The 20,950-nt window shown below is 39.2% G+C and overlaps 1 protein-coding gene across 3 annotated transcripts in view; it reads left to right on the forward strand.

The window, feature by feature from the left end:
* The window catches only part of NBEA (neurobeachin), a 433,179-nt gene that overhangs the window by 160,433 nt on the left and 251,796 nt on the right, over positions 1-20,950 (forward strand). For all 3 annotated transcript variants that reach the window (XM_056858518.1, XM_056858519.1, XM_056858520.1), the window contains 2 exons: positions 4,212-4,273; positions 18,367-18,431. In XM_056858518.1, coding sequence (XP_056714496.1) covers positions 4,212-4,273; positions 18,367-18,431 — 127 coding nt within the window. The remainder of the gene's footprint in view (positions 1-4,211; positions 4,274-18,366; positions 18,432-20,950) is intronic.

The following is a 20,950-nucleotide window of genomic DNA, read 5'->3' on the forward strand; positions in this document are numbered from 1 at the left end:
GGTTAAGAGTGGTGGTTTGGAGCGGTGGACTCTGAGCTGGAGAACAGGGTTTGATTCCCCACTCCTCTACATGAGCGGCGGACACTAATCTGGTGAACCGGGTTGGTTTCCACACTCCTACACGTGAAGCCAGCTGGGTGACCTTGGGCTAGTCACAGCTCTCTTAGAGCTCTCTCAGCCCCATCTACCTCCAGGGTGTCTATTGTGGGGAGGGGAAGGGAAGGTGATTGTAATTTGGTTTGATTCTTAAGTGGTAGAGAAAGTCAACATATAAAAACCAACTCTTCTCCTCCTCCTCCTCCTCCTTCTCCATTAAAAATGCAACCCTTCTTCCGTCATGTTGCCCCTTCTCATAAATACTCCTCTGGTCCTAGGCCTTGTATGGCACTACTTGTCTGGAACATTATGGTCACATTATAGTGCATCAGACAAATTTACATCTGATTCAGCTCCACCTGATTCTAAACATTGGGTTGGCTACATCCTTCCTCTGCAGTCTACTGTACTCTTTTGTCAGAGGATTTCCAGGAATAATGGTTAAAATGATAAAGGGGCCTGCAGGAGGAGAAGGGTATCAACAAAATTAAACATTCTCTTCAGACCAAAGTGCCATTCTGCTGATGGAAAATAATTTGGATCCAGTTCTCCACCTATTTCCCCCTCGTTCAGTCACCCCAACAGTTTGCTCATAGGTACCCAGATTCCGTATTCTTTGTTGGGTGTTTTTTACTCTTCTTTTGTGCTAGTCTTCTCTGAGTCTTTGTTCTTTTGACATCTAACCATACCTCTTTCAGCCCCTCCTTGAACATAAGGAATTCAAAAGCCGCTGGCTATTTTGGGTTCTAAGCATTCTCATAATTGGTTAATCTAAGTCCTCAGTTTGAATTGATATAGATAAGTAATGCTCTGACTTCAGTCTAGTAAGTTTGTTAGGCTACAGGTCATTGCTAATTGTCTCTCCTTCTTCTTTTAATTGTATAATTCCCACTGCAAAATCTCTGATGAAGCACGGTTGTACCCGTTCTGCATTGTCAGCTTCTCTTTTGTTCCTTACCCTTTACTTGTGACTTTTCCATGGTTCTTAAATTCATGTTTTTGTCTATTGGGCATATCATGTTGGTTATCTTGAGTTTACTAGAAGTAACACATTGTTGGGATAGGTGCACAGAATAAAATATCCAAGATGCAGGAATGTACGTACAGGAGACTATTGTACAGTCTCGAGGATATATAAAACAATGTTGCACATGCCCCACTCTTCCTTCTAAACTGTTTCACTAGTGTAGAGAAAGCTGGGAAAGGCAGGGAAGACATGACTGTGTTGGGAAATATGACCTTTCGGCTGTTCAAATTTTCCCCGGATGCCAATTCCCCAGAAGAAAAACAGTAAGGGAAAGGTTATCTCAGTGTAGAGTTAAAGGTCATTATGGCATTCGCAGGCAAGTACATCAGTTTGTTGAGCAAGCTGGGCCATGCTGTGAGTTTCAAAATGTTGCCTACTCCTAGCACCCACAGATTCTACAGTTTCCTTAAGGCGTAGTCTTATGCTTCATATGTGAAAGTACCTTATTTTGTACATGTTAGTAACGTTGGAAGAAGGCTTATGTGTAAGATCGCAGGGGGTTGGGGAAAGGATTTCAGGACTGTGGCATCAAGTACGAACTTCAAAAGTTCCAAGACGAAAGAGAGTTTTTTTATATTAGCCAAAATGATGAACTATTAAACTAGCAGTGCCGTCTTAAGCAGACTTATGCCCTTCTAAATCAGTGGGCACTGTCAATATAGCTGTTGTGGTAGTACCTACAATCATGCTAGTTATTTTTTGACTGTATTGCCTTCAGTTTAGCTCTTCTTTGTCAGATGGCTAATAGTTGATATGTTTTGCAGGTGATAAGTGTCCCATTAATCTTTTTGATTCTCTAGCACTTGAGCATGAGAGAAGCTGATCAATTACTGCAATTGTCTCTTTAAATGAGATTTTTACATCCACCTCTTATTTCATTAATTAACTGTCTCCTTGTAAATCTGATAGAGTAGAATGCTACTGGCTTCCTACAGCGTGTTCTGTCTTACAGTACAATAAGATGGGGTTGTTAGCAAAGTGGGCATAAAAGAGTGTTTATTCATTACCTGTAATAAATATACATATTATTGTGTAGGAGCACTTTTGTCTCTGGTGGCTCTTTGTTCATGCCTATTTGAATCATTCTACATAGTGATTAAAAATTAGAGCTATAAGCCATGCTTTTGTTAAAGGAATTCTTTTAATTTCCAGAAAACTATACATGCCTTTTTAAAATCCCATTCTTCTAATCATAGTATGTTTGAAATCCATCCTCCTTAAAGTTCACAATTCACTTTCCTTTTTATATTTAGCTCACACTAAGTAAACCACACATTTATTTAAATGCACCTGGGACTTTAATGCAATAGAGATCCTTTTTCTCTATGGAAACTTGTGGTTCTGAAATAGTAAATCTATGTTGGCACAGCTTTAAGAAGTTAGCATTCTGTTTAGTTAATGCATGTTTAACAAAAAATGTCAATTTAAAATACTTGCACTATCGCCTTGATTACTGGTAGGGTACAGGGCAAGTGACTTTCCTGCCTGCTAGAAATAGAAAGTGTTCATACATTTGGAGCAGAAATTGAATATAACTGTGGGAAAATATTTAGGGCTTTCTAGATTTTAGCAGTCTATCAAAAAGGCTTGGTGTATTATCTCTACTGCGATAATATATCTGTCATAATGAAATCTTGGAATTTGCTGAGTCATGTATGCATGTGTGCATGAACCTCACTGACTGGCTCTCCCATGGAGTATCAAAACTAAGATTATTGCGTATTAATAGAACCCTGAAATGAGGCAGATGCACAATCCAAGACATTCTAATTACCACATAAAAGTGCACTATTTGTACCTCTCCCAAAAATTTGGATCACGGAATATACCCTAGATATATTTCCACTAGCCCTAAAGTTGAAATTGTGTACACATGTAGCCCAAGACATTGTGATTAATAGAAAAGTTATAAAATGATTTACCTTATGCTGGGAACAGCTCTTGAGCATAGCAGAAGCCATTATAGGGAATGGAATGTTAGACTGAGGGAGTTCTATTGCCCTTTACATACGTCAGTCAGCCACAGAAGTAGCCAGTAGTAACCAGGAATGTGTATCTGAAGGTAAGGTACATGTTGATGCATTGTTCCTCAGAATGAGTGTTTCCCCAAAATAATTATGCTGTTCTCGTGCTAGCTGAATCTTAGTACGTTCACAGCTTTAGACACCTTATTCACTGGTAAAGTCTGACAATTATTTTTCCCCTTCTCCATAATATAGGGGGTACGTATCTTCAAATAATTCAACTATTTCCTCTCTGTGAAAAAGCAGAACTTTGGTACCCATCTAGTCCAAGACTCCCTGATTATTAGAAAAGTCTTAGTATGGAACATTATGTCTTTTAATGGTCAAAGCACAGAATGTGAAGTTTACCTCATAGTAAGAAACCCAACACTCCAAAAGAGACCTAGTCAACCACACCTGGGAAGAATGTCACACTTTGGAAGTTGTATTGCCTCTTTTTTAATCATTCTTGGGAGATTTTCATTAGCAGCCAGGAACATGCATGCAAGCTATTTTTACCATGCCTTTCCATTGTTCTCCCCCCGACCGTACGTTATAATTTAGCAGAAAGCTACTTAAACTGAATATTCCTTTTAACAGCATTGTCCAAAAACATAATTTAAACATATTGAATGTATCCTGATTCTCAGTGAATGTATTAAGCACGTGTGATCTAGAAAAACAGAGCCCTGGGCTGCAATTCTGTGCTTGCACACTTGATATGAAGCCCCAATGCACTTTATTGCATAGCTCGTCATTATATCATTATATAATTACGATATTTGTATTGTGTCTCATTATAAAAATTACAGATGTTCACCGTCCTTTTGTTTTCTCATCCCTCTAGTGCAATTTTGTACCTCTTTTTTCTGATTCAAAACTCATACACAATTTTACTAAGGATTATTAGCTAGGATCTTTTATATTACCCTTATAGGACTCAAAAATGTCAAGCCTCCTTGAGAATTTGAATTCACTCTAAATAGTTCTTTATTTTTGAAATGATTCCGCTTTATTGTTGCTGCTTTTGAGAGTTCAACAGAATTAATGTTTGTGTTTCTTTTTCTGTGGTTGTTTTGTTACAGGCCTAGTCTGCATGAAGTCAAGCACTTCAGTAGTTGAACTTGTTATGCTGCTTTGTTCACAGGTAAGATGAGTCCTAGATTTAGCAATAATGCATTTTCATTTGTTTGTTGGTTACTTAAGTGGTTACTAATTATTACTGTATATTAAATGCAACTACTGGTCTGGCACATTGAAATGCAAATAATCTTTTACATATACCAACATTTGCTGTTCTTGGGGTATATAGGCTTAAAACCTGTGTCATTTACAATTGTTAAAAAGTTAATAAACCGAATTAGTAACCGGGTGAACTAAAACCCTTTAACGATTTTTAATTCAGCCTTTTAAAATCTTGCTAAGGGGCTGTTGAGTATTATGTTTCTTCTAGTATGTTTCTCCCTCTCCCCCCATCGGTAAAAACACAATACTTTGCAAGCTGCAACATCTGACAATGTATGAGATTCATAACTTAACGTGAGCTACAGTAGACTGCCACAACCTTGGTGAACAACCTAGAAAACCAGGAAAGGTGGCAGGAGGATGTTTAGTTAAAGGTGATAAATGTATATTGTAGGGTGGGCATACAATACCCAGAATAAGGGGACATTAGGATCAGAAATCTGGGTGTGAGATGCTGTTGCCGTAGTAAATTGATAATTAATCTGAATTTTGTAAAATATTTAAGGATAAACCATTAAACATATTTACTTCTGCAAATATGAACAATAAATAATAAATAAAATAATATTAGTTTAGTATCTGTTTTTCTATTACCCTTTTTTTGTAATGAAGATATATTCCTCAGAACAGTTTTCACAGACTAAGAGGTTTCTTGTCAATATAAAGTATTACTCTTAATTGCATATTTTGTCTTAATTTCTCTGTAGGCTGAACTCTGGTTTTCCTTTTACTTTCTAATAACAGTTTGTAGACACAAACTAGTTTAAACAGTTAGTAGTTGAAAGCCAGTATTAATTACAATTAGTTTTGGGTATTTTCTTGACTTACCTGCTGTGTGCTGGTCTGCAGGCTGCATTTCTTCAATTGGGATCCCACAAGGAAATAATTAGGTCTTTTTGTTGTTGTTACACAGACTGGATATTGGCAAGGGAAAGCCTAAAGAAAACAGGTCCTTGGCAGGAATCCTTGCTATGGGGTTGAGCTATAAAAACTCCTGAAGCCTACTTAGAAAATACTGTTACCTAATGGTTAAGTCCTGGGTTCAAGATGAATTCGGAAACATCCATTAAAGCCACTGCATTTTTCTTAGGGCAGAAGAACTTCAAAATACCTTCTACTGTGCCCTTCGCTTTAACTGCAGTTTACAAGGATAAAGTGGAGTGCAGCATTAGGGTCTAGTGTGTTTTGATGGCCTCATCATCTAATCATAGGTTTAACATTACTCATTTGCTGGCTCCAGGAATTCCTGCCATTAAGGGCTCTAGAGATGTAACTGGCCTCAAATATTGATTGAGGGGAAGAGTGAGAAATTTAAGCTCCTCTGCTTTTTCCCCCTTTTAGATATCACAGTGAAGCTATGCAACAATACAGCTACATTATGTTTGTGTTATATTTTTAAAGGTATAGTTAGGTGGTTTGATAACTAATTCACTTTCCCCGTTACTGTCCCCTCCCAAACGTGAAAACAGAAGTTTTGTTTGTAAGTTAACAAAAATAACATTGACTTTATAAAAAAAAACAAAAAAACTGGCTTTCAGTGTTTTAGATTCTGGACTTGACACTTTAAACACTCCAAGTGTGATATTTTAGGAGACTCTCATGGGCTTTCTCTTCTAATTGCCTTTGCCATTTCAGAAACTTAATGCAGTAAAGAGGGATAAGGCAGCATACCATATTCCACTTACTGGAAGAATCAGAAATATTTTTGTTTTTACCAACTTTACCATCTCCTTCAATAGTCTAACATTTAGTGAATGTGGTATTGTTAATTATTGCTATGTTAATCAGTATACTGTGATTTTATTTGAATTACACCCTCGCCTGAGGGGTGAAGATTAACAATATATTTTTTAAAATCCAAATGTCATAAATGCAAAAATACTACAACAAATACATAAAATACATTAATTATAGAAGCCAGGATACAATCTCCAGATACCAGATTCCTACCCACTAACACCCAAATCCTAAGTGCTTCCTTGGCTTCTACATATATTAGTCCCAATACTTTACAACCCACCATCTTATCTCATTGTACTCTTCATAGTGGGTATGTGGCTCTCCCCTCATCCATCCATCCCAATCTGTAATATCCACCATACTGTTAATTGTCTCAGGTTGTGATTTCTGCTATGCACCATATGCCGTGTTCCTTTTCACATCATGTGTGTGTGTGTTAAGTGCCGTCAAGTCGCTTCCGACTCATGGCAACCCTATGAATGAAAGTCCTCCAAAATGTCCTATCATGGCGACCCTATGAATGAAAGTCCTCCAAAATGTTCTATCTTTCAGATCTTGTAAATTGAAGGCTGTGGCTTCCTTTATGGAGTCAATCCATCTCTTGTTGGGTCTTCCTCTTTTCCTGCTGCCCTCAACTTTTCCTAGCATGACTGTCTTTTCCAGTGACTCTTGTCATCTCATGACGTGACCAAAATACGATAGCCTCAGTTTAGTCATTTTAGCTTCTAGGGTCAGTTCAGGCTTGATTTTATCTATAACTCACTGATTTGTTTTTTTGGCAGTCCACGGAATCCGTAACACATCATACCAAGTAACAATCTAAAATTCACAAGCATAAAAACAACAAAATATCTCCCCAAGAACATTCTCAAACTGTCTCTCCAAACCATAGACCCGCTTTGGCAGTAGTTTATAAGAAGCCATCATTGGATTGTGGTTTTTTTTCCTGTGATTTCATTGATGTCCTTAATTGTATTTATATTTTGTGTCTCTGTTAGGGGTCTGCAGTCAGATATTGCTGACTTGATAAGGTGCCCAACATTTCAGGGATGGGATTGGCAATATCTGATACTGCTCTTGCCTCCCCAACACGTTTCTAGATTCCAATAATATCAGAATTGGGAATCCTGTTGGGGAGGCTGGAGCAGTTAGGGAGATGGGAACGATCCCCAGCTGCTCAGCAGCACACCTGCACTTTAAACATTAAAAGGGCCATTATTTTCAATGAGGAGACCATATCTACCACCCATAAAATAATGTTCCTTTAGAGTTTAAAGGGCAAATGTGCCAGTGACCAGCTTGGGGAGGGGAGCTCTAAATAAAGGGAGGTAGATCTGGCCTTCAGAAGTCATGTCTATTGCCCATTAATACCTATTGGCAGTACATCTGGCCTTCAGATGCTGAAGGCCTGGTTTACTGCCATCACTTCAGGCTCCAGTTTGCAGCCTGATGCATCCCCCATTCTCCCTACCCCATTCTCTTGGGTGACTCAAGTAGTGCTTACTTTTGGTTGGCTCATAGCCTTCTTAAATTGGAGGAGGTATCAATTTCCCCTCCAGCTGCAGACGTGTAATTTCTCCCATCCCCTCTCCCCCACCCCCGATCAGCATTTTGTGGATATTTTGGAGTGCAATGGCGAGGGGACAGTCAGGGAAGTCCAATTCGACTGAAGGAAATCCTTTATGTCAGTGCAGGGCCAAGAATACTTGTTTCTAATATGAGTGAAAGAAAGTTGATTCATTTAAAGTGTGTTGTTGGAGGAGAGTTTTATAGATACCATGGACCACCAAAAAGACAAGTGATTTATTGATCAAATCAAGCCTGAAATCTCCCTAGAAATTAAAACGACTAAACTGAGGCTATTGTACTTTGGTTACATTATGAGAAGTTAGGAGTCACTGGAAAAGACAATAACACTAGGAAAAGTTGAAGGCAGTAGGGAAAGAGGAAGACCCAACTTGAGATGGATTGACCTGAGCAAGGTTGTCAATGATAGGCTGGAGGTAATTAATTCATAGGGTCACTATGAGTCGGAAGCAACTTGATGTCGCTTAACACACAAACAATCTGAATGGATGTAAAAGCTACAAAGATACGTGTAGCTTTGAATCAAATCCGGATGAGTATGTTCCTGTAACACAGCTGATATTTCTCTAAAATATTTTAGTATCCATTATTACCTTGAGTATTATAATATCCCTTTCCAATAGCTATTGTTGGGAGTTTTCATGCATTTTGTGACACAGGAGTTAAGCATTGCTTGAAATATGACCAGTTTTGATTGTGTGTCTCAAAATTAATTACATTTTCCAGTCTGTTGTAGGAATTTGAAGTGTGTATCTTCAAAAAGATAGATGATTTGAGAAAGCTTTTGAAAAGATTTTGTTTGCATAAACTAGGGTAACAGTAGACACTGGAAAAGGAAAGGGAAATGCAAAGTTTGTTTTCCTTTCATTTGCTACAGCAAATTAGATGCTTTTATGCTCTTTATGTTGGAAATTCCATGTTAACGACTACAGATTAGCAAGGATGTCAGAATTTTTTTCTTATCCGAGCTCCTGAATAAACTTAACATTGCCAGCGGCTCATGTCCAAGGTATGGTCTAAATTTACATGAAATATCACATTACAAACGTCTGAAGGTACATGTCATGGATAATTCAGTTCATATGGGCAGGTTTTTAGACTCTGAAGGATATGCAATTAAGTCTGTTTCCCCAGAGGAATTCAGTTTTTGTAAAAAAAAAAAATATGTTTCAAGCTTTATGGGAACTCCTATAGGGATTCTGCAGTATTTGGCATTGATTAGATGTTGTTACTTTGCATTTTGGTTGGTCTTGTCCCTTTTTAATAGCATTACAACATTTCTGATAACTCTCTACATTTTACAAATATAAATCTGAGCCTAAATTAGATTAATTTTTATCTATTTACGTGGCTCCAGCACATTTTAATAGAAAAATCATAATAAATAATGACATGGTCAATGCATTTGAATGAAGTTAGTGTTCAGGGATGGGGGAGGTGATGGAGTGGGATTAAGACATTGTTTTTGACAAGATCTGTCCTTTATTAACTACTCTTTGTTCCTTATAGCATATTTTTATATGTCACAGCTGGGATGTTGCTTTATAATAAAGCAGATTTCTCAAATAAACCATGAAGCTTTCCTTAAAAGTTTGATTTTCTTTTTTAGTATAATCACTTCTTTGATACAGAGCAGATTTGGTTTTCAGCAATATTTCCTTTCTTGTCTTTAAGAACTACAATAGCTTCTAACTATTTCCAGATTGTTATAAAGTTCCCTCTTCAGAATATTGATATGTTCAGAAACTGAATTATGTTGACTCATGTGAGTCTTCACCTTTATATAACATATAAAGCCTTTAAAATCAGTTTCATTTTACTGTACCCTATCTGCTGACAGTGATTTCTGTTTTTCTTAAATTGCAAATAGGAATCTCAATATAAAATAGATGTTTAATATGCAGTGTCAGTGAATTGGTTTCTTGAATTAAAATTCCAAAGCACACGTAATAGTTATCAAGCTTAATTTTTTTTAAAACTATTTTCCCCAGGAGCATTTGACTTACTCTTTTGATTAACCAAAGGGGACTTGCCCGTTATGGTGATATAATCTTGAGATTTTTAATGAAGGCTTTTAAATAAAAGGCCATTTCTGAAAGAGGGTATCCTGTCCATATCACCTTTCCTTAAGAACGTGTTTACTTTCAGAAGTTATATAGTGAATGTATGAGATCATCCTAGAGGCATTGCTTTGGGACTGATGAAAAGGGATTTGTCTTATAACTAGGAAAAAATAATCTTTATAGTTAACAGATAAGAATCCCAGTGAGACTCTTGTAGGGAGGAGAACATAACAGAACTCCTTTTACATCTAAGTTGTTAATTTCATCAGATGATGCTATTGATGATATGATGATATTGATGATAAAGCACACAGGGAGGACAAACTGTGTTCTGAATTATGAAACTTTAAAAAATGCTTAAACAATGTTAGTATCTTTCATATAAATAATCTTTGCTATCAGTGAAAAGTGAACATAAATATTGCATTGTGGAAAAATGTCTCAAAAATGGTTCATGTCCAGACATGGGATCAATAATATGGATGGTCTTCCTACTGGCAACTGAATTCAAGATAGTTGGTACGGTTTTAATACATAGTCCCTGGTAGCGAAGTGCACTTTGATAACACAAGCAGGAGAATTTAGTGAGGGCCATACACAATTCACCAAACCAATGAATGTAATCCAACCAGTGAGGCAGGAGTTTATGTGGAAGAGCTTCTGAATTCCTAAGCCAAATTTCAAGAATATTATTACACAAAGGGAAGGACTTTGTTTGGGAGGAGGGGAGAACAATGCATACAGCTTGCATCCTGGAGATTATAGGGTATATGATACCCCAAATACAGATTTTGTTTAATTATTTTAAGAGCTCAAATATCCTCCTAGCCTAAGGATTTATCACCTAGGTAGCAGGTGGTGATCTAAGCATTTAACCATGCTTTGGTACCTATGTCAGCTCACCAAAGCATTGTGGCATGCTAATCCAGGGAATATTTTATAAGACTGGTTCCCATTTATGTGCATGCAGACAAACGTCCCATATACGAAGTTTACAACCTATTTTGTCCCACATTATTTTGGGGTTTGGTTTAATTTTTGTAGTAGTAGTGAAAAAGCTACTCCACCTGGCTTAGTGGCAGAACAATCCTTTGTGTGCATAAAGACCCAAATTTAATCTCCGTGGAAGAGCTGATGTGGTATAGTGGTAAGAGCAGTGGTACTCTGTGGCTTACAGAGAGCTACATTTGCAATTACTGTCAACCAAAAGACCCATACAACTATATGGCTGGTGTGCCACCCCAGCATATACAATACTATAAGATATAACTTTTAACATCAGATACATAACTATAATTTTTAAAATTACTTTTTAATTCTTCGCCATGTAGGATTGTCTCTCTTCACCGCTGCTGAATTTTTGGTATTCAGAGTGAAAGGGAGGGCTTGCTTCTCTTCCTTGCCTCAGTATGAGGCACAGCAGCTCCGGCAATTGAGATTATCAAGGCCCCTGGAGGAGAGAAAGCTGGTCGTAGAGAAAGAAGGGAGTAAAAGTACCACCACCCCACTGTGGCCACATTGCTCTTTTCCTGGGTGGCTGACGTGGTGGTGGTTTTACTCTCTCTTCCCTGCAGCCTGCTTGTTCGCTGTGAGCAGCTGTGTCATGGGCAAGAGATAGAGTTGCCAGCTCTGGGTTAGGAAATACCTGGATATTTTTGGGGTGATTCTTTAAAACCAATCTGTAAATAAATCTTTTTTGTTGTTTACAGACAATTCCAACCTTAGTGATCTTCCTGTTACTCTTGCTCACCACAAAATTCATTTTGCGGCAACAAATCCAAAGCCTTTACACTCGCTATCCTGAGAACATCTTGTAACTGAGAGGAAAGTTAACAGTTCAAAATAAACATGTCTCCCAAAAATCATAAGAGGCTCTGTGGGTCCTCTCAGTTGGAAGAAAGGGCCATAAGCTGCCTGGGTTCAAAGTATACAGAAGGTAGGGAGGTTGCTGGACAGGGCAAGCCCTTTACTTCCATCTCTGGCATGAGACCTGCAGCTCAGGGAGGCTCACAGCTTACCTGTCCTCCAGTCCCTGCTGCAGCAGCAGTTTCAAGGTGGGAGCCATCTGTCATCCAAAGGCCCCACTGGACAATGGCCTCACTAACTTTCTAGGAACATAGGGCAGGTGCCCCATTGAAGCAGTGCCCAGAAGACTCACAGGTGGCATGTCAAAGAGCCATATGTGGCTTCTGAGCCACTGATTATCACTGGATTAGAATATAGTGTATAATTGATAAGATTGTTGAACTACGATCTGGGGAAACCCAGGTTCGAATCCCCACTCTGCCATGAAGTTTGCTAGGTGAGGTTGGGCCAGTCACTCTGTTTTAGCTTAATCTGCCTCACAAGGTTATTGTGAGGATAAAATGGGGGAGAGAGAAAAGTGTATGCCACCCTGAGCTCTTTTGAGGGAGCGTGTGAAAAAAATGAATTTAATAAATAATGCCTAGTTAAAGTAGTCTGCCTAAGACCCTGGATTATTGTTGGCAGTTAGATGATGAACCAGTAATGTAGGGCAGTCTCATATGTGTGTTAGAGGAAGGATCTTCAAGGGATAAGACTTACTGTAAACAGATATCATTGGATATAGTTTCAGAGGGTAGCTGTGTTGGTCTGCAGTAGAACAGCTAGTTTTGAGTCCAGTAGCATGTTAGAGACCAACAGGATTTTCAAAGTATGAGCTTTCAAGAGTCAAAACGCCCTTCATCAGGTGTCTGAAAAGGGAGCTTTGACTCTCAAAAGCTCTCTAAAAATCTTGTTGGTCTCTAAGGTGCTACTGGACTCCAATCTAGATATCATTGCAGTTCAGTATATAAACATTTTTTTAAAAATTTCAGGTTCATATTTTTCATGGTAAGAAAACTTTCAAGTTCCTAAGATTCCCATGAGGGAATTCTGGGTCCTACTGTGCAGACCATTCTACCTTATACTGGGTAGCAACACATCATAGGGATATTGCGTCTTTGTCTCTTTAACCATGTCTTCATACCATCTCAGATTCTTTCTAAACTACCCTGTCTCAAGTTATCTGGTAACATATCTAAAGAAGTAAGATGCTAATAGCGCATCTGTACATTCTTCCTTCATTGTTGCAGAATAGTGGAAGGGGCTCTAAGAGAAGGCAGCTCCCACATAGCTATGATTAAAAGTGATTCAGCTATAAGTGCTGAGCATAAGGAAGAAGTAAGCTGCATAAGGAAGAAAGCGTGGCTTGAGTGCTCTGTGGGATGGTGGGGAGAGTTGTAAAATACAGCTTTGGGCACAAATGGAAGAAACATCCAAAAGCCAGTGTGGGTAGGAGAGGTCTGTTGCATGGCCAGTTTGTCCAAAACCAGATCATCTCAGGGTAGACGTGGCGACATTGCAGATCATGAAGAAGAGTTGGTTTTTATATGCCGACTTTCTCTACCACTTAAAGCAGAATCAAACCGGCTTACAATCACCTTCCCTTCCCCTTTCCACAACAGACACCCTGTGAGGTAGGTGAGGCTGAGAGAGCATGACTTGCCCGAGGTCACCCAGCTGGCTTTGTGTATAGGAGTGAGGAAACGAATCCAGTTCACCAGATTAGCCTCCGCTGCTCATGTAGAGGAGTGGAGAATCAAACCCAGTTCTCCAGATCAGACTCCACCACTCCAAACCACTGCTCTTAACCACTACACCACGCTGGCTCTCCAGTCAGTGGCCAGCACTAGAAAGCAAGGGCCAACAACATAGCTGAACAGAGGTGAGCGAGTAGATGGTGCTCACCAAGTGATGAGCCCACCTTACTAGAAATGATTCAGTGCCAGAGTTTCCACCAACATTGTGTCCACTTGCCTGTGTTAGTAGCATAAAGCAAGGTACACCTTTCCTGCACCACAGTCGTTGGCTTTGAATTTGTAGGTCCTGGTTTTCCTGCTAAGCCACTCATTTTGTAGCTTTATTAGACCTGAACTAGATAATTTGATGGAGGTCAGAGAAACTATTAAACCTGTTCCCACTATTGAAAAATAACCACTAAGATTGGCCACTTCAAAATTGATTGCTTTGTTCGTTTATTTAATGCTCGTACACCAATCAGTCATGAGCATAGGGGAAAGGTACACTATTAGACAACATAATAATTAAATATACAAGCTCCAATATAGGAATTACGTTTACAGCTTTCATAAAACGTCATTAAAATTTTAGATATACAAAAATGTACAGTTTAAAATTTAGGAGTATAATGCCATAGACATAAATTTTGCAACTGTTAGAGTCACGTTTGGATCAGTGTCTACTAATAGCTTAACTTCAAGTTCCTGTTTTTCAATAAGTCCCCATTTCTGAATATATTTAGTAGTCCATTATTCTCGGACCGCATTATACTTTTTACAAAATTGATTGCCAAACTCTTTCCTAGATATATTCAAGAAACGGAAACAATGAAGTTTGTTAAATTGAACTGTAACGACAGTAAGATTATGACTGAAGTAAGTTAAAAGAATGAGAGAATTAGCATGTTAACCATGGTTATTAAAATCTAACTTAAAACGAAATTAAAATTCTGTGTAATCTACAGGAACATGAATTTAAATGGGATTTCAGTTTTACAGTGGAAAAAGAATTAAAATAAAATTGTTGGAATTAATGATGGTGTTGCTGATTGGATTTTAAAAATGTACCGAGATTCTTGGACTCCAGTTTTTATTTGTAGAATCTGCACATGGCAATTTCTTCTGCCTTGTGGTTAATTTTGCAAACAGTTGTTAGGGAGTACACGAACTGAACAGGTGTGTACAATGATATCTGTTCAGCAGTGGTGCCATACATCACACATTTTCCCTCCTCCGCCCTCCACAACTGCTGTTCCCATCCTGAAGAGGGAACTCTGCCTCCAAGCCAGGATTGGTGAGGGGTGTTGTGGAGAAGTGATGGGTTGATGATGTCCATTCCCGCAGCCGTTTATTCCCTGCCTTTCCTTTTTGTGTACATTGAAGGCACGCATGAGAATGGGAAAGCTGCCAAATGAAGCTGTAGCTTTTTTCTAACCTTATACATAACATTTTTTTTTTTTGTCAGTGCACTTGATACTTTGTTGAATGCTGAGATGACGCAGTCCCTGTCTGGAGGGCTTGAACTTTACAATGCGTAGACAAGATTGGGTAGGGAAGGATGTCAGAAATTGATGAATGACTAGGATGGTGACATGGGGGAGTTAGATTGTGGTGTAAGGGCAGCTAAGGCAATCCCCGGGGGGGGGGCTCAGAAGAGGCTTTCATTTTTCAATACATAAATATGAATTAACTGTGTAACTGGTATCAGGTAGTTTGTGTTTAAACCAGTTCGTGTTGTCTCTGAAACACAAAATGCTAGTGTAATAAGATTATCAAAACTGCAATTCTCTTTTTGGAACACACAAAAAGAAATTACACTGACACATTGACAGTGATAGAATTGATGCAGCTAATTCTTCTGCCTGTGTTTTATTTTGTACAAAACCTTCAAAAGAAGGAATATTTTTAGGAATATCAGAATGGACACTAAAGATATTGTGTGAGTGTAAAGTGCCATCATAGCGTCTGAGATCTGACAAGATTGGGCTTGCCTGGGCCATCCAGGTCAGGAACCGAAGATATTAATAAGCAACATTTATCATAATGTTTTCTGATGCTGCTTTTCAGCAACTTTATACTAGTATGAAAGCCAGCATGGTGTAGTGTTGGATCTGGGAGACCCTGGTTCAAATCCCCACTCTGCCATGAAAGCTCACTGGGTGACCTTGAGCCAGTCACATATTCTGAAGCTCAGAAGTTGTTGTGAGGATAAAATGCAGGAGAGGAGAATGATATAAGCCTCTTTGGGTTCCCATTGGGGAGAAAGGGAGTATGGACAAAGTAAATAAATGAATAAAAAGTAGAACTTGCCAAGCAGTGCTTAGAATGATTTTGAATTTAAGGCCTGGTGCTAAAACAAGGCACAAAATTGCAGCATGCAGTATGTGATATATGCTAAATAGGTGATTGCCTTGAACGGGATGCTATGCCAGTTGTGTTTTATTAAGAAGAAAATACACATGGTAATTTATTTGGTGTGCCGCGACTGTTTTTTCCAGTTGATTTCAGCTACATTGCAAAGCTTTTTTAAAAAATGCTACATGACAGGTATTTTCTACATATTCCCATGACACAAGATGTTGTTTTTTAATCCCCCCCTTTCCTCTAAGGAAGAGTTCAGAGCAGAATTTTCTCCCCCACCCTGCATTTAGTTTTATAGGAAATGAGGCAAGCATGCTTATGCACTGCAAATATGTTGGCTGGAAGTACAAACCCTAGAGAACCCTCCAGCTTGGTAGACCAACTGTTGGTTCTGTTTGGAAAGGGGGATTGAGCAAAAAAGGACCACGTGCTTTTCAAGGGACAGTCTGATTCCCATTAGCATCATAAATGCAGGGGGGGGGGCTGTGCCTGAGAGTGGCTTGGAGCTGTCCAGAGGTCACACTGTCAGTGGTGTAGGCATAGCAGGGTTAGCTCTGTGCAGCAGAGAGTCAGCTGACTGAGCTTCTGTGAAGGTAACTTTTTCAGTCTGGGAGCTTTTCTTTATAAGGGGAGGCAGTGATTCTTCTGGTGTTTAGAGAAGACATCACAGGCCTGGCAGTGATCCTTAATGGTGGTGGGCGTGGATTCCCCCTTTTGCCCCCTGGGCAAATCAGCCCTGCCTGCAACTGTGAGAAATGTGCTCTCCTCACTCACAGATGTCCTTTAACCCAGTGGTTCTTAACCTTTCACATCTTACGTCCCAGTCCCACCAATCACTCTGTCAAAGGACCTGGGTACAACCATGAGAGCAACAAAACATCTACTTCTTCTGAGAAGGATATGTATGTGTTTCTTGGCATTCTGCTGTTATTACTAACATGTCAGGAGGTCATAGATGGATAATCTGTAGCAGGTAGAGTCAGCAGCAAACAGCACGTCCCACCTGTAGGTGGACATAGGGATTAAGGGAGAGCAACGTCCTAATTAATTGTTAGGAATACCAGCTTGACTACTTTTGTGCCCCACCATAAGAAAAGAGAATACCACTGCAATACTGCCACCAGCATGTATGCTTCATTGCGTTTTAGACAGCAGCATTCATTACACTAGACCTCTTATTTTTCTCTCTCAATTTACATTATTGCAAATCTGACATTAACTTTGCTTGCATTCTACATTACACAATGAAGAATGGCACTGTTTCACTGGCACCAAGAGTGAAAGTAAGTGGGTACAACCTGTAAGAAAATAATCAAAGTGGTACTTCTGTCTTCTGTTTCAAGACCCTGAGTGAGACATTACCAGTAAGAAATCCAATTTACCATACTTTCACCCTGCCTGACACAGAACTATTCATATTTGCCTCTGGATATTTCTTCAGCAGTCAGGGAAAACATGCCCCCTACACCACTCACTTTAGAAGGGGGTATATCAACAGTACTGGAAACAAATAACAATATGAAATGATTGCTACTCCATACAATGACCAGAGGAAGCAGATATCTGTGTTTGGGGGCTCCTTAATAAAGGATACCAGTCCGTGGCAGAACAGTGGATGTTTCCAGATGGAAACCTACTGAATCAAGTTCTACATACCTCGCATTGAATGTGTATTTCAGCATTGTAATGCAGACAACTGTCCTTTAAAATTGCCCCCCTCCCAAATTTTTTGGGGGATGTACTGGGGTGGGATGTAAAGGCAGATGACATAGCATCCTTGGGATAGGCCAGTGCCTGGATGGGAAATTTGCTGGGATCCTATGCACACTGCCTGAAGTTCTAAGATGGAGCAACGGAGAGATGTAAATGTAGTAAATACATTTCAGCTTTAATGATGAACATGGGGAAATGAAGAATCTTCTGAAATACTATTTCTTATTGTTTTATTTATTTTGAACATATGCCTTCTGCACTCTCAGCTGGTGTTGTCTTTCCAGGCATGGTTATTCTGAAAAATTAAAACATATTCAGAAGCCAATTTACAACTAGTTTTCCACAGTTTCCCTAAGGAAATTGCAAATGGTAGTTGGATGCAGCATGAAACATATTTTAAAATATGTAGTGAAAACTAGATAAGCAACAGAATAGTCATTTGTTGTGCCTGCTTGAGATCATGTTTAAGATGATGGCAGATTATTCCTATAATTCTGGGGAAATGGCTTTGGATGTTCATTATGCAGTAGTGGAGATTGGCATAAAACTGTGAGTGCACAGTAGAATTTTATCTTGTTTAGAACTTAGCCCGTAACTGTTATACCGTAATTGTCCAGTAAAGCTTTTTGATTTGCAAAATATCTGTAAATTCACTGTTTAGCTTAGGAACTGGTTTCAAGCTGTTTCCATGTTTCAAGTCTTGTGTTAACAACCTTTTACTAAAGCAGACCATATATTAAACTTTAAATTGCAGCTTAGCTTTAATATTTTGGTATATATTTATGCAGTGTTAATCACATAGAAGAATGGTGATTTCATAAGACTGAGTATATGGTAGCCTGAGAAAGCCATACGTTGTGGAAATCACCTTTATATATCAAAGTTAAATACAGGCATGCTTTCAAAAACAATTTTTACTTTTAAAACAGTGTTTTCTTCTTCCTCTTTAGGAATGGCAGAATTCTATTCAGAAGAATGCAGGACTTGCTTTTATTGAGCTCATCAATGAAGGAAGGTAATTAATTTTAAAGATTTTGGACAAGTAGTTGTTTGGTATCTAATTCCATTGGGTGATGATACTTTCGCCATCTGCTCTGGAGGAACACTTGAGGGAAAAAGTGTTTCAGTTGAACAGTTTTAGAACAGAGATATTTTGAGAAACATTTGTTACTACATAAAATGTTGAATTTAACATTTATTACCTGAAGTCACCTATGCAAATTTGAGTTTTTCCTGAAATTGAGCTACCTTTTTACTTGAGCAGCAAGACATTTTTTTACAGATAGAATCTAAGAAACCCAATCTGCAAATCCATCTGTCACTCCATCTGCTTTCAAATACAATGTTCAGAGTATAATAATGTATATTTGTGCAGTTAATGAAGGAGCACTATTTTTGCCGTAATTCCTTTTGCTAATTTGAAATACTTTTAACACAAAATTGACTTCATGAAAACTGTTTTTGTGAAAAATAGTTAAGACTTGGATGCTATTGAATCCCATTATTTTTGCCTTTGATTCAGTAGCATGTAGAAACCCAACTAATAATAGTAATTTTATCGTTGATGCTTGTGACATCTATTGCCTTTTGCATACACTTTTTGGGATACTTAAAATTTGCTAATCCAATAGTGTGCTATGTAAATAGTAGACACACATTAAATATACATGTATTATTTCTCTTGATACATTGAAGTATCAAGTTGTCTGACGGTTGCTCCCAGGATCGGCCCCATTGAGGACTCTCTCAAAGGCCAAAACTGGCCACTGAAAGCATCTATTTCTTAAACTATAGGTGCCCATTTAACATTTGGGGTTTTTTAAATCCCCAATGTATTTTTTTAAGATTTCAGATTTTTCTACAAACCTGGGATATTTTTCAGGTTTGCAGAAAGATTTGTCATATCTATTCAGGGCTCCAATCTCGTTTAAGTATCCTCAAATTTGCCTGGGTTGTGAATTAGATATACTAACAAGCGATTAGCCATGACAAACTCACACACAAAAAATCCCTCACTGGTCCCTGCTTTGTCCTCTGACTTCTGATACCCCCAGTCACATTTCTCTATCCTTTCTTCTTACTGCCACCTCCTCCTCCCATCTTATTCCATCCACACTGTCTCCTTCTCCCCCCTAACCCCCAATACTGGTCCCTACCTCCCCCTTGCCCTCCCACTGCACCCTCTCTCCTCAGCCTGATCTCTGCCCACTACTACTCCTTCTTCCTTGTAGCTCTGCCTGCCATCCCTTCCTTCTCAGAGGCGGATCTACTGTGAAACTAATGAAGCTGAAGCTTCAGGGCCCCTAATCCCAGAGAGGCCCCCTGAAGCAACTTTTTTTAATGGGTGAATTTCTCAACAAAATTGATGGAGTTTTTAAAGTGATAGAATCATAAGCCAATGAGTTGAAGTACTTAATATTGACCTTAGAGTATGCACCAATACCCATTCCATATGGCCTCAAAATGTCCCTGTAATTGGTCAAATTTCAGAATTTTCTCGGTGGTTTGCAGCTCTCTAACCCCCAGCTGTAATGGCTCACTGAGCTCGCCAGAATCTATTCACAGCCTACATTTCGGCAGCGGGATCCTAAAATCCTTTGTTGGTGCACGGCTTAATAGTTCTATGGTTTTATTTCATCACTGTATGGCCCATTTTCAAGGGCTCCACCCACCACCCTGTTCTCCACCATTTGGGCCCCGAGGTCCTTGCAAGGGCAGCAAGGCCCTTTGGACCTTGTTGGATGTTGCCCTATTGTTGCTGGTTGCGAAGGGGCCCCCATAACAGTTCGAGCTTCAGGGCCCCCAAAATGTTGGTCTGCCACTGTTCCTTCTTGGTGCTGCTCTGCGCACCTCCTTCCTTCCTCCTTCTCCTGTCTACCAAACCTCCTGCCCAACAGCTTTGCTGCCTACCTGGCTGTTTCACCACCTCAACAGCAGTAGTGCTGGTTCTCCTGCCCAGCTGACCGCTTTAATAGTGCTAGCAGCTCACTTGGCCACCTCAACAGCTGTGGCTGCTTTGCTACCTCAGTTGCAGTGGTGGCGGCTCCCCTGCTCAGCTGTTTCACAGTCTCAACAGTAGTAGCAGTGACTCCACTGCCTCAGCAGTGGCAGTGACTCCCCCACCCACCTGGCTTCCTGACCGTTGTATTAGCTCTTTGCGCTTGCACAGACAATGCTCTTGTTTGGGGAGTATTTAAACCCCTTTCCAATTTTTAAAGTTTTAGGGGGGGGGGTTGTGCAAACCTGGAGGGTTCCCAAAGTTTGCAGAGAAATTTGTTTCTGTCTTTGTGGCTCCAATCTATGGATTTAAGTATTCACAGATGGAGCTACAGTAGACTATTAGAATGTATGATATGATCATGTCTAGTTTTTGTTGATAATATAAGACTGAAACGACCTGTGTTCAGAAAAGATCTCCACTTACCATTGTGAACTTCAGGTGGAATATATTGCACAGTATGTGGAGAGGAAAATATGCAGGTTTTAATCTTTCTTTGAGGGTGTAAATTTATATAACTTTTTTTTTTTGTAAGT

Source organism: Euleptes europaea, chromosome 12, assembly GCF_029931775.1.
Source record: "Euleptes europaea isolate rEulEur1 chromosome 12, rEulEur1.hap1, whole genome shotgun sequence".
Lineage (NCBI taxonomy): Eukaryota > Metazoa > Chordata > Lepidosauria > Squamata > Sphaerodactylidae > Euleptes > Euleptes europaea.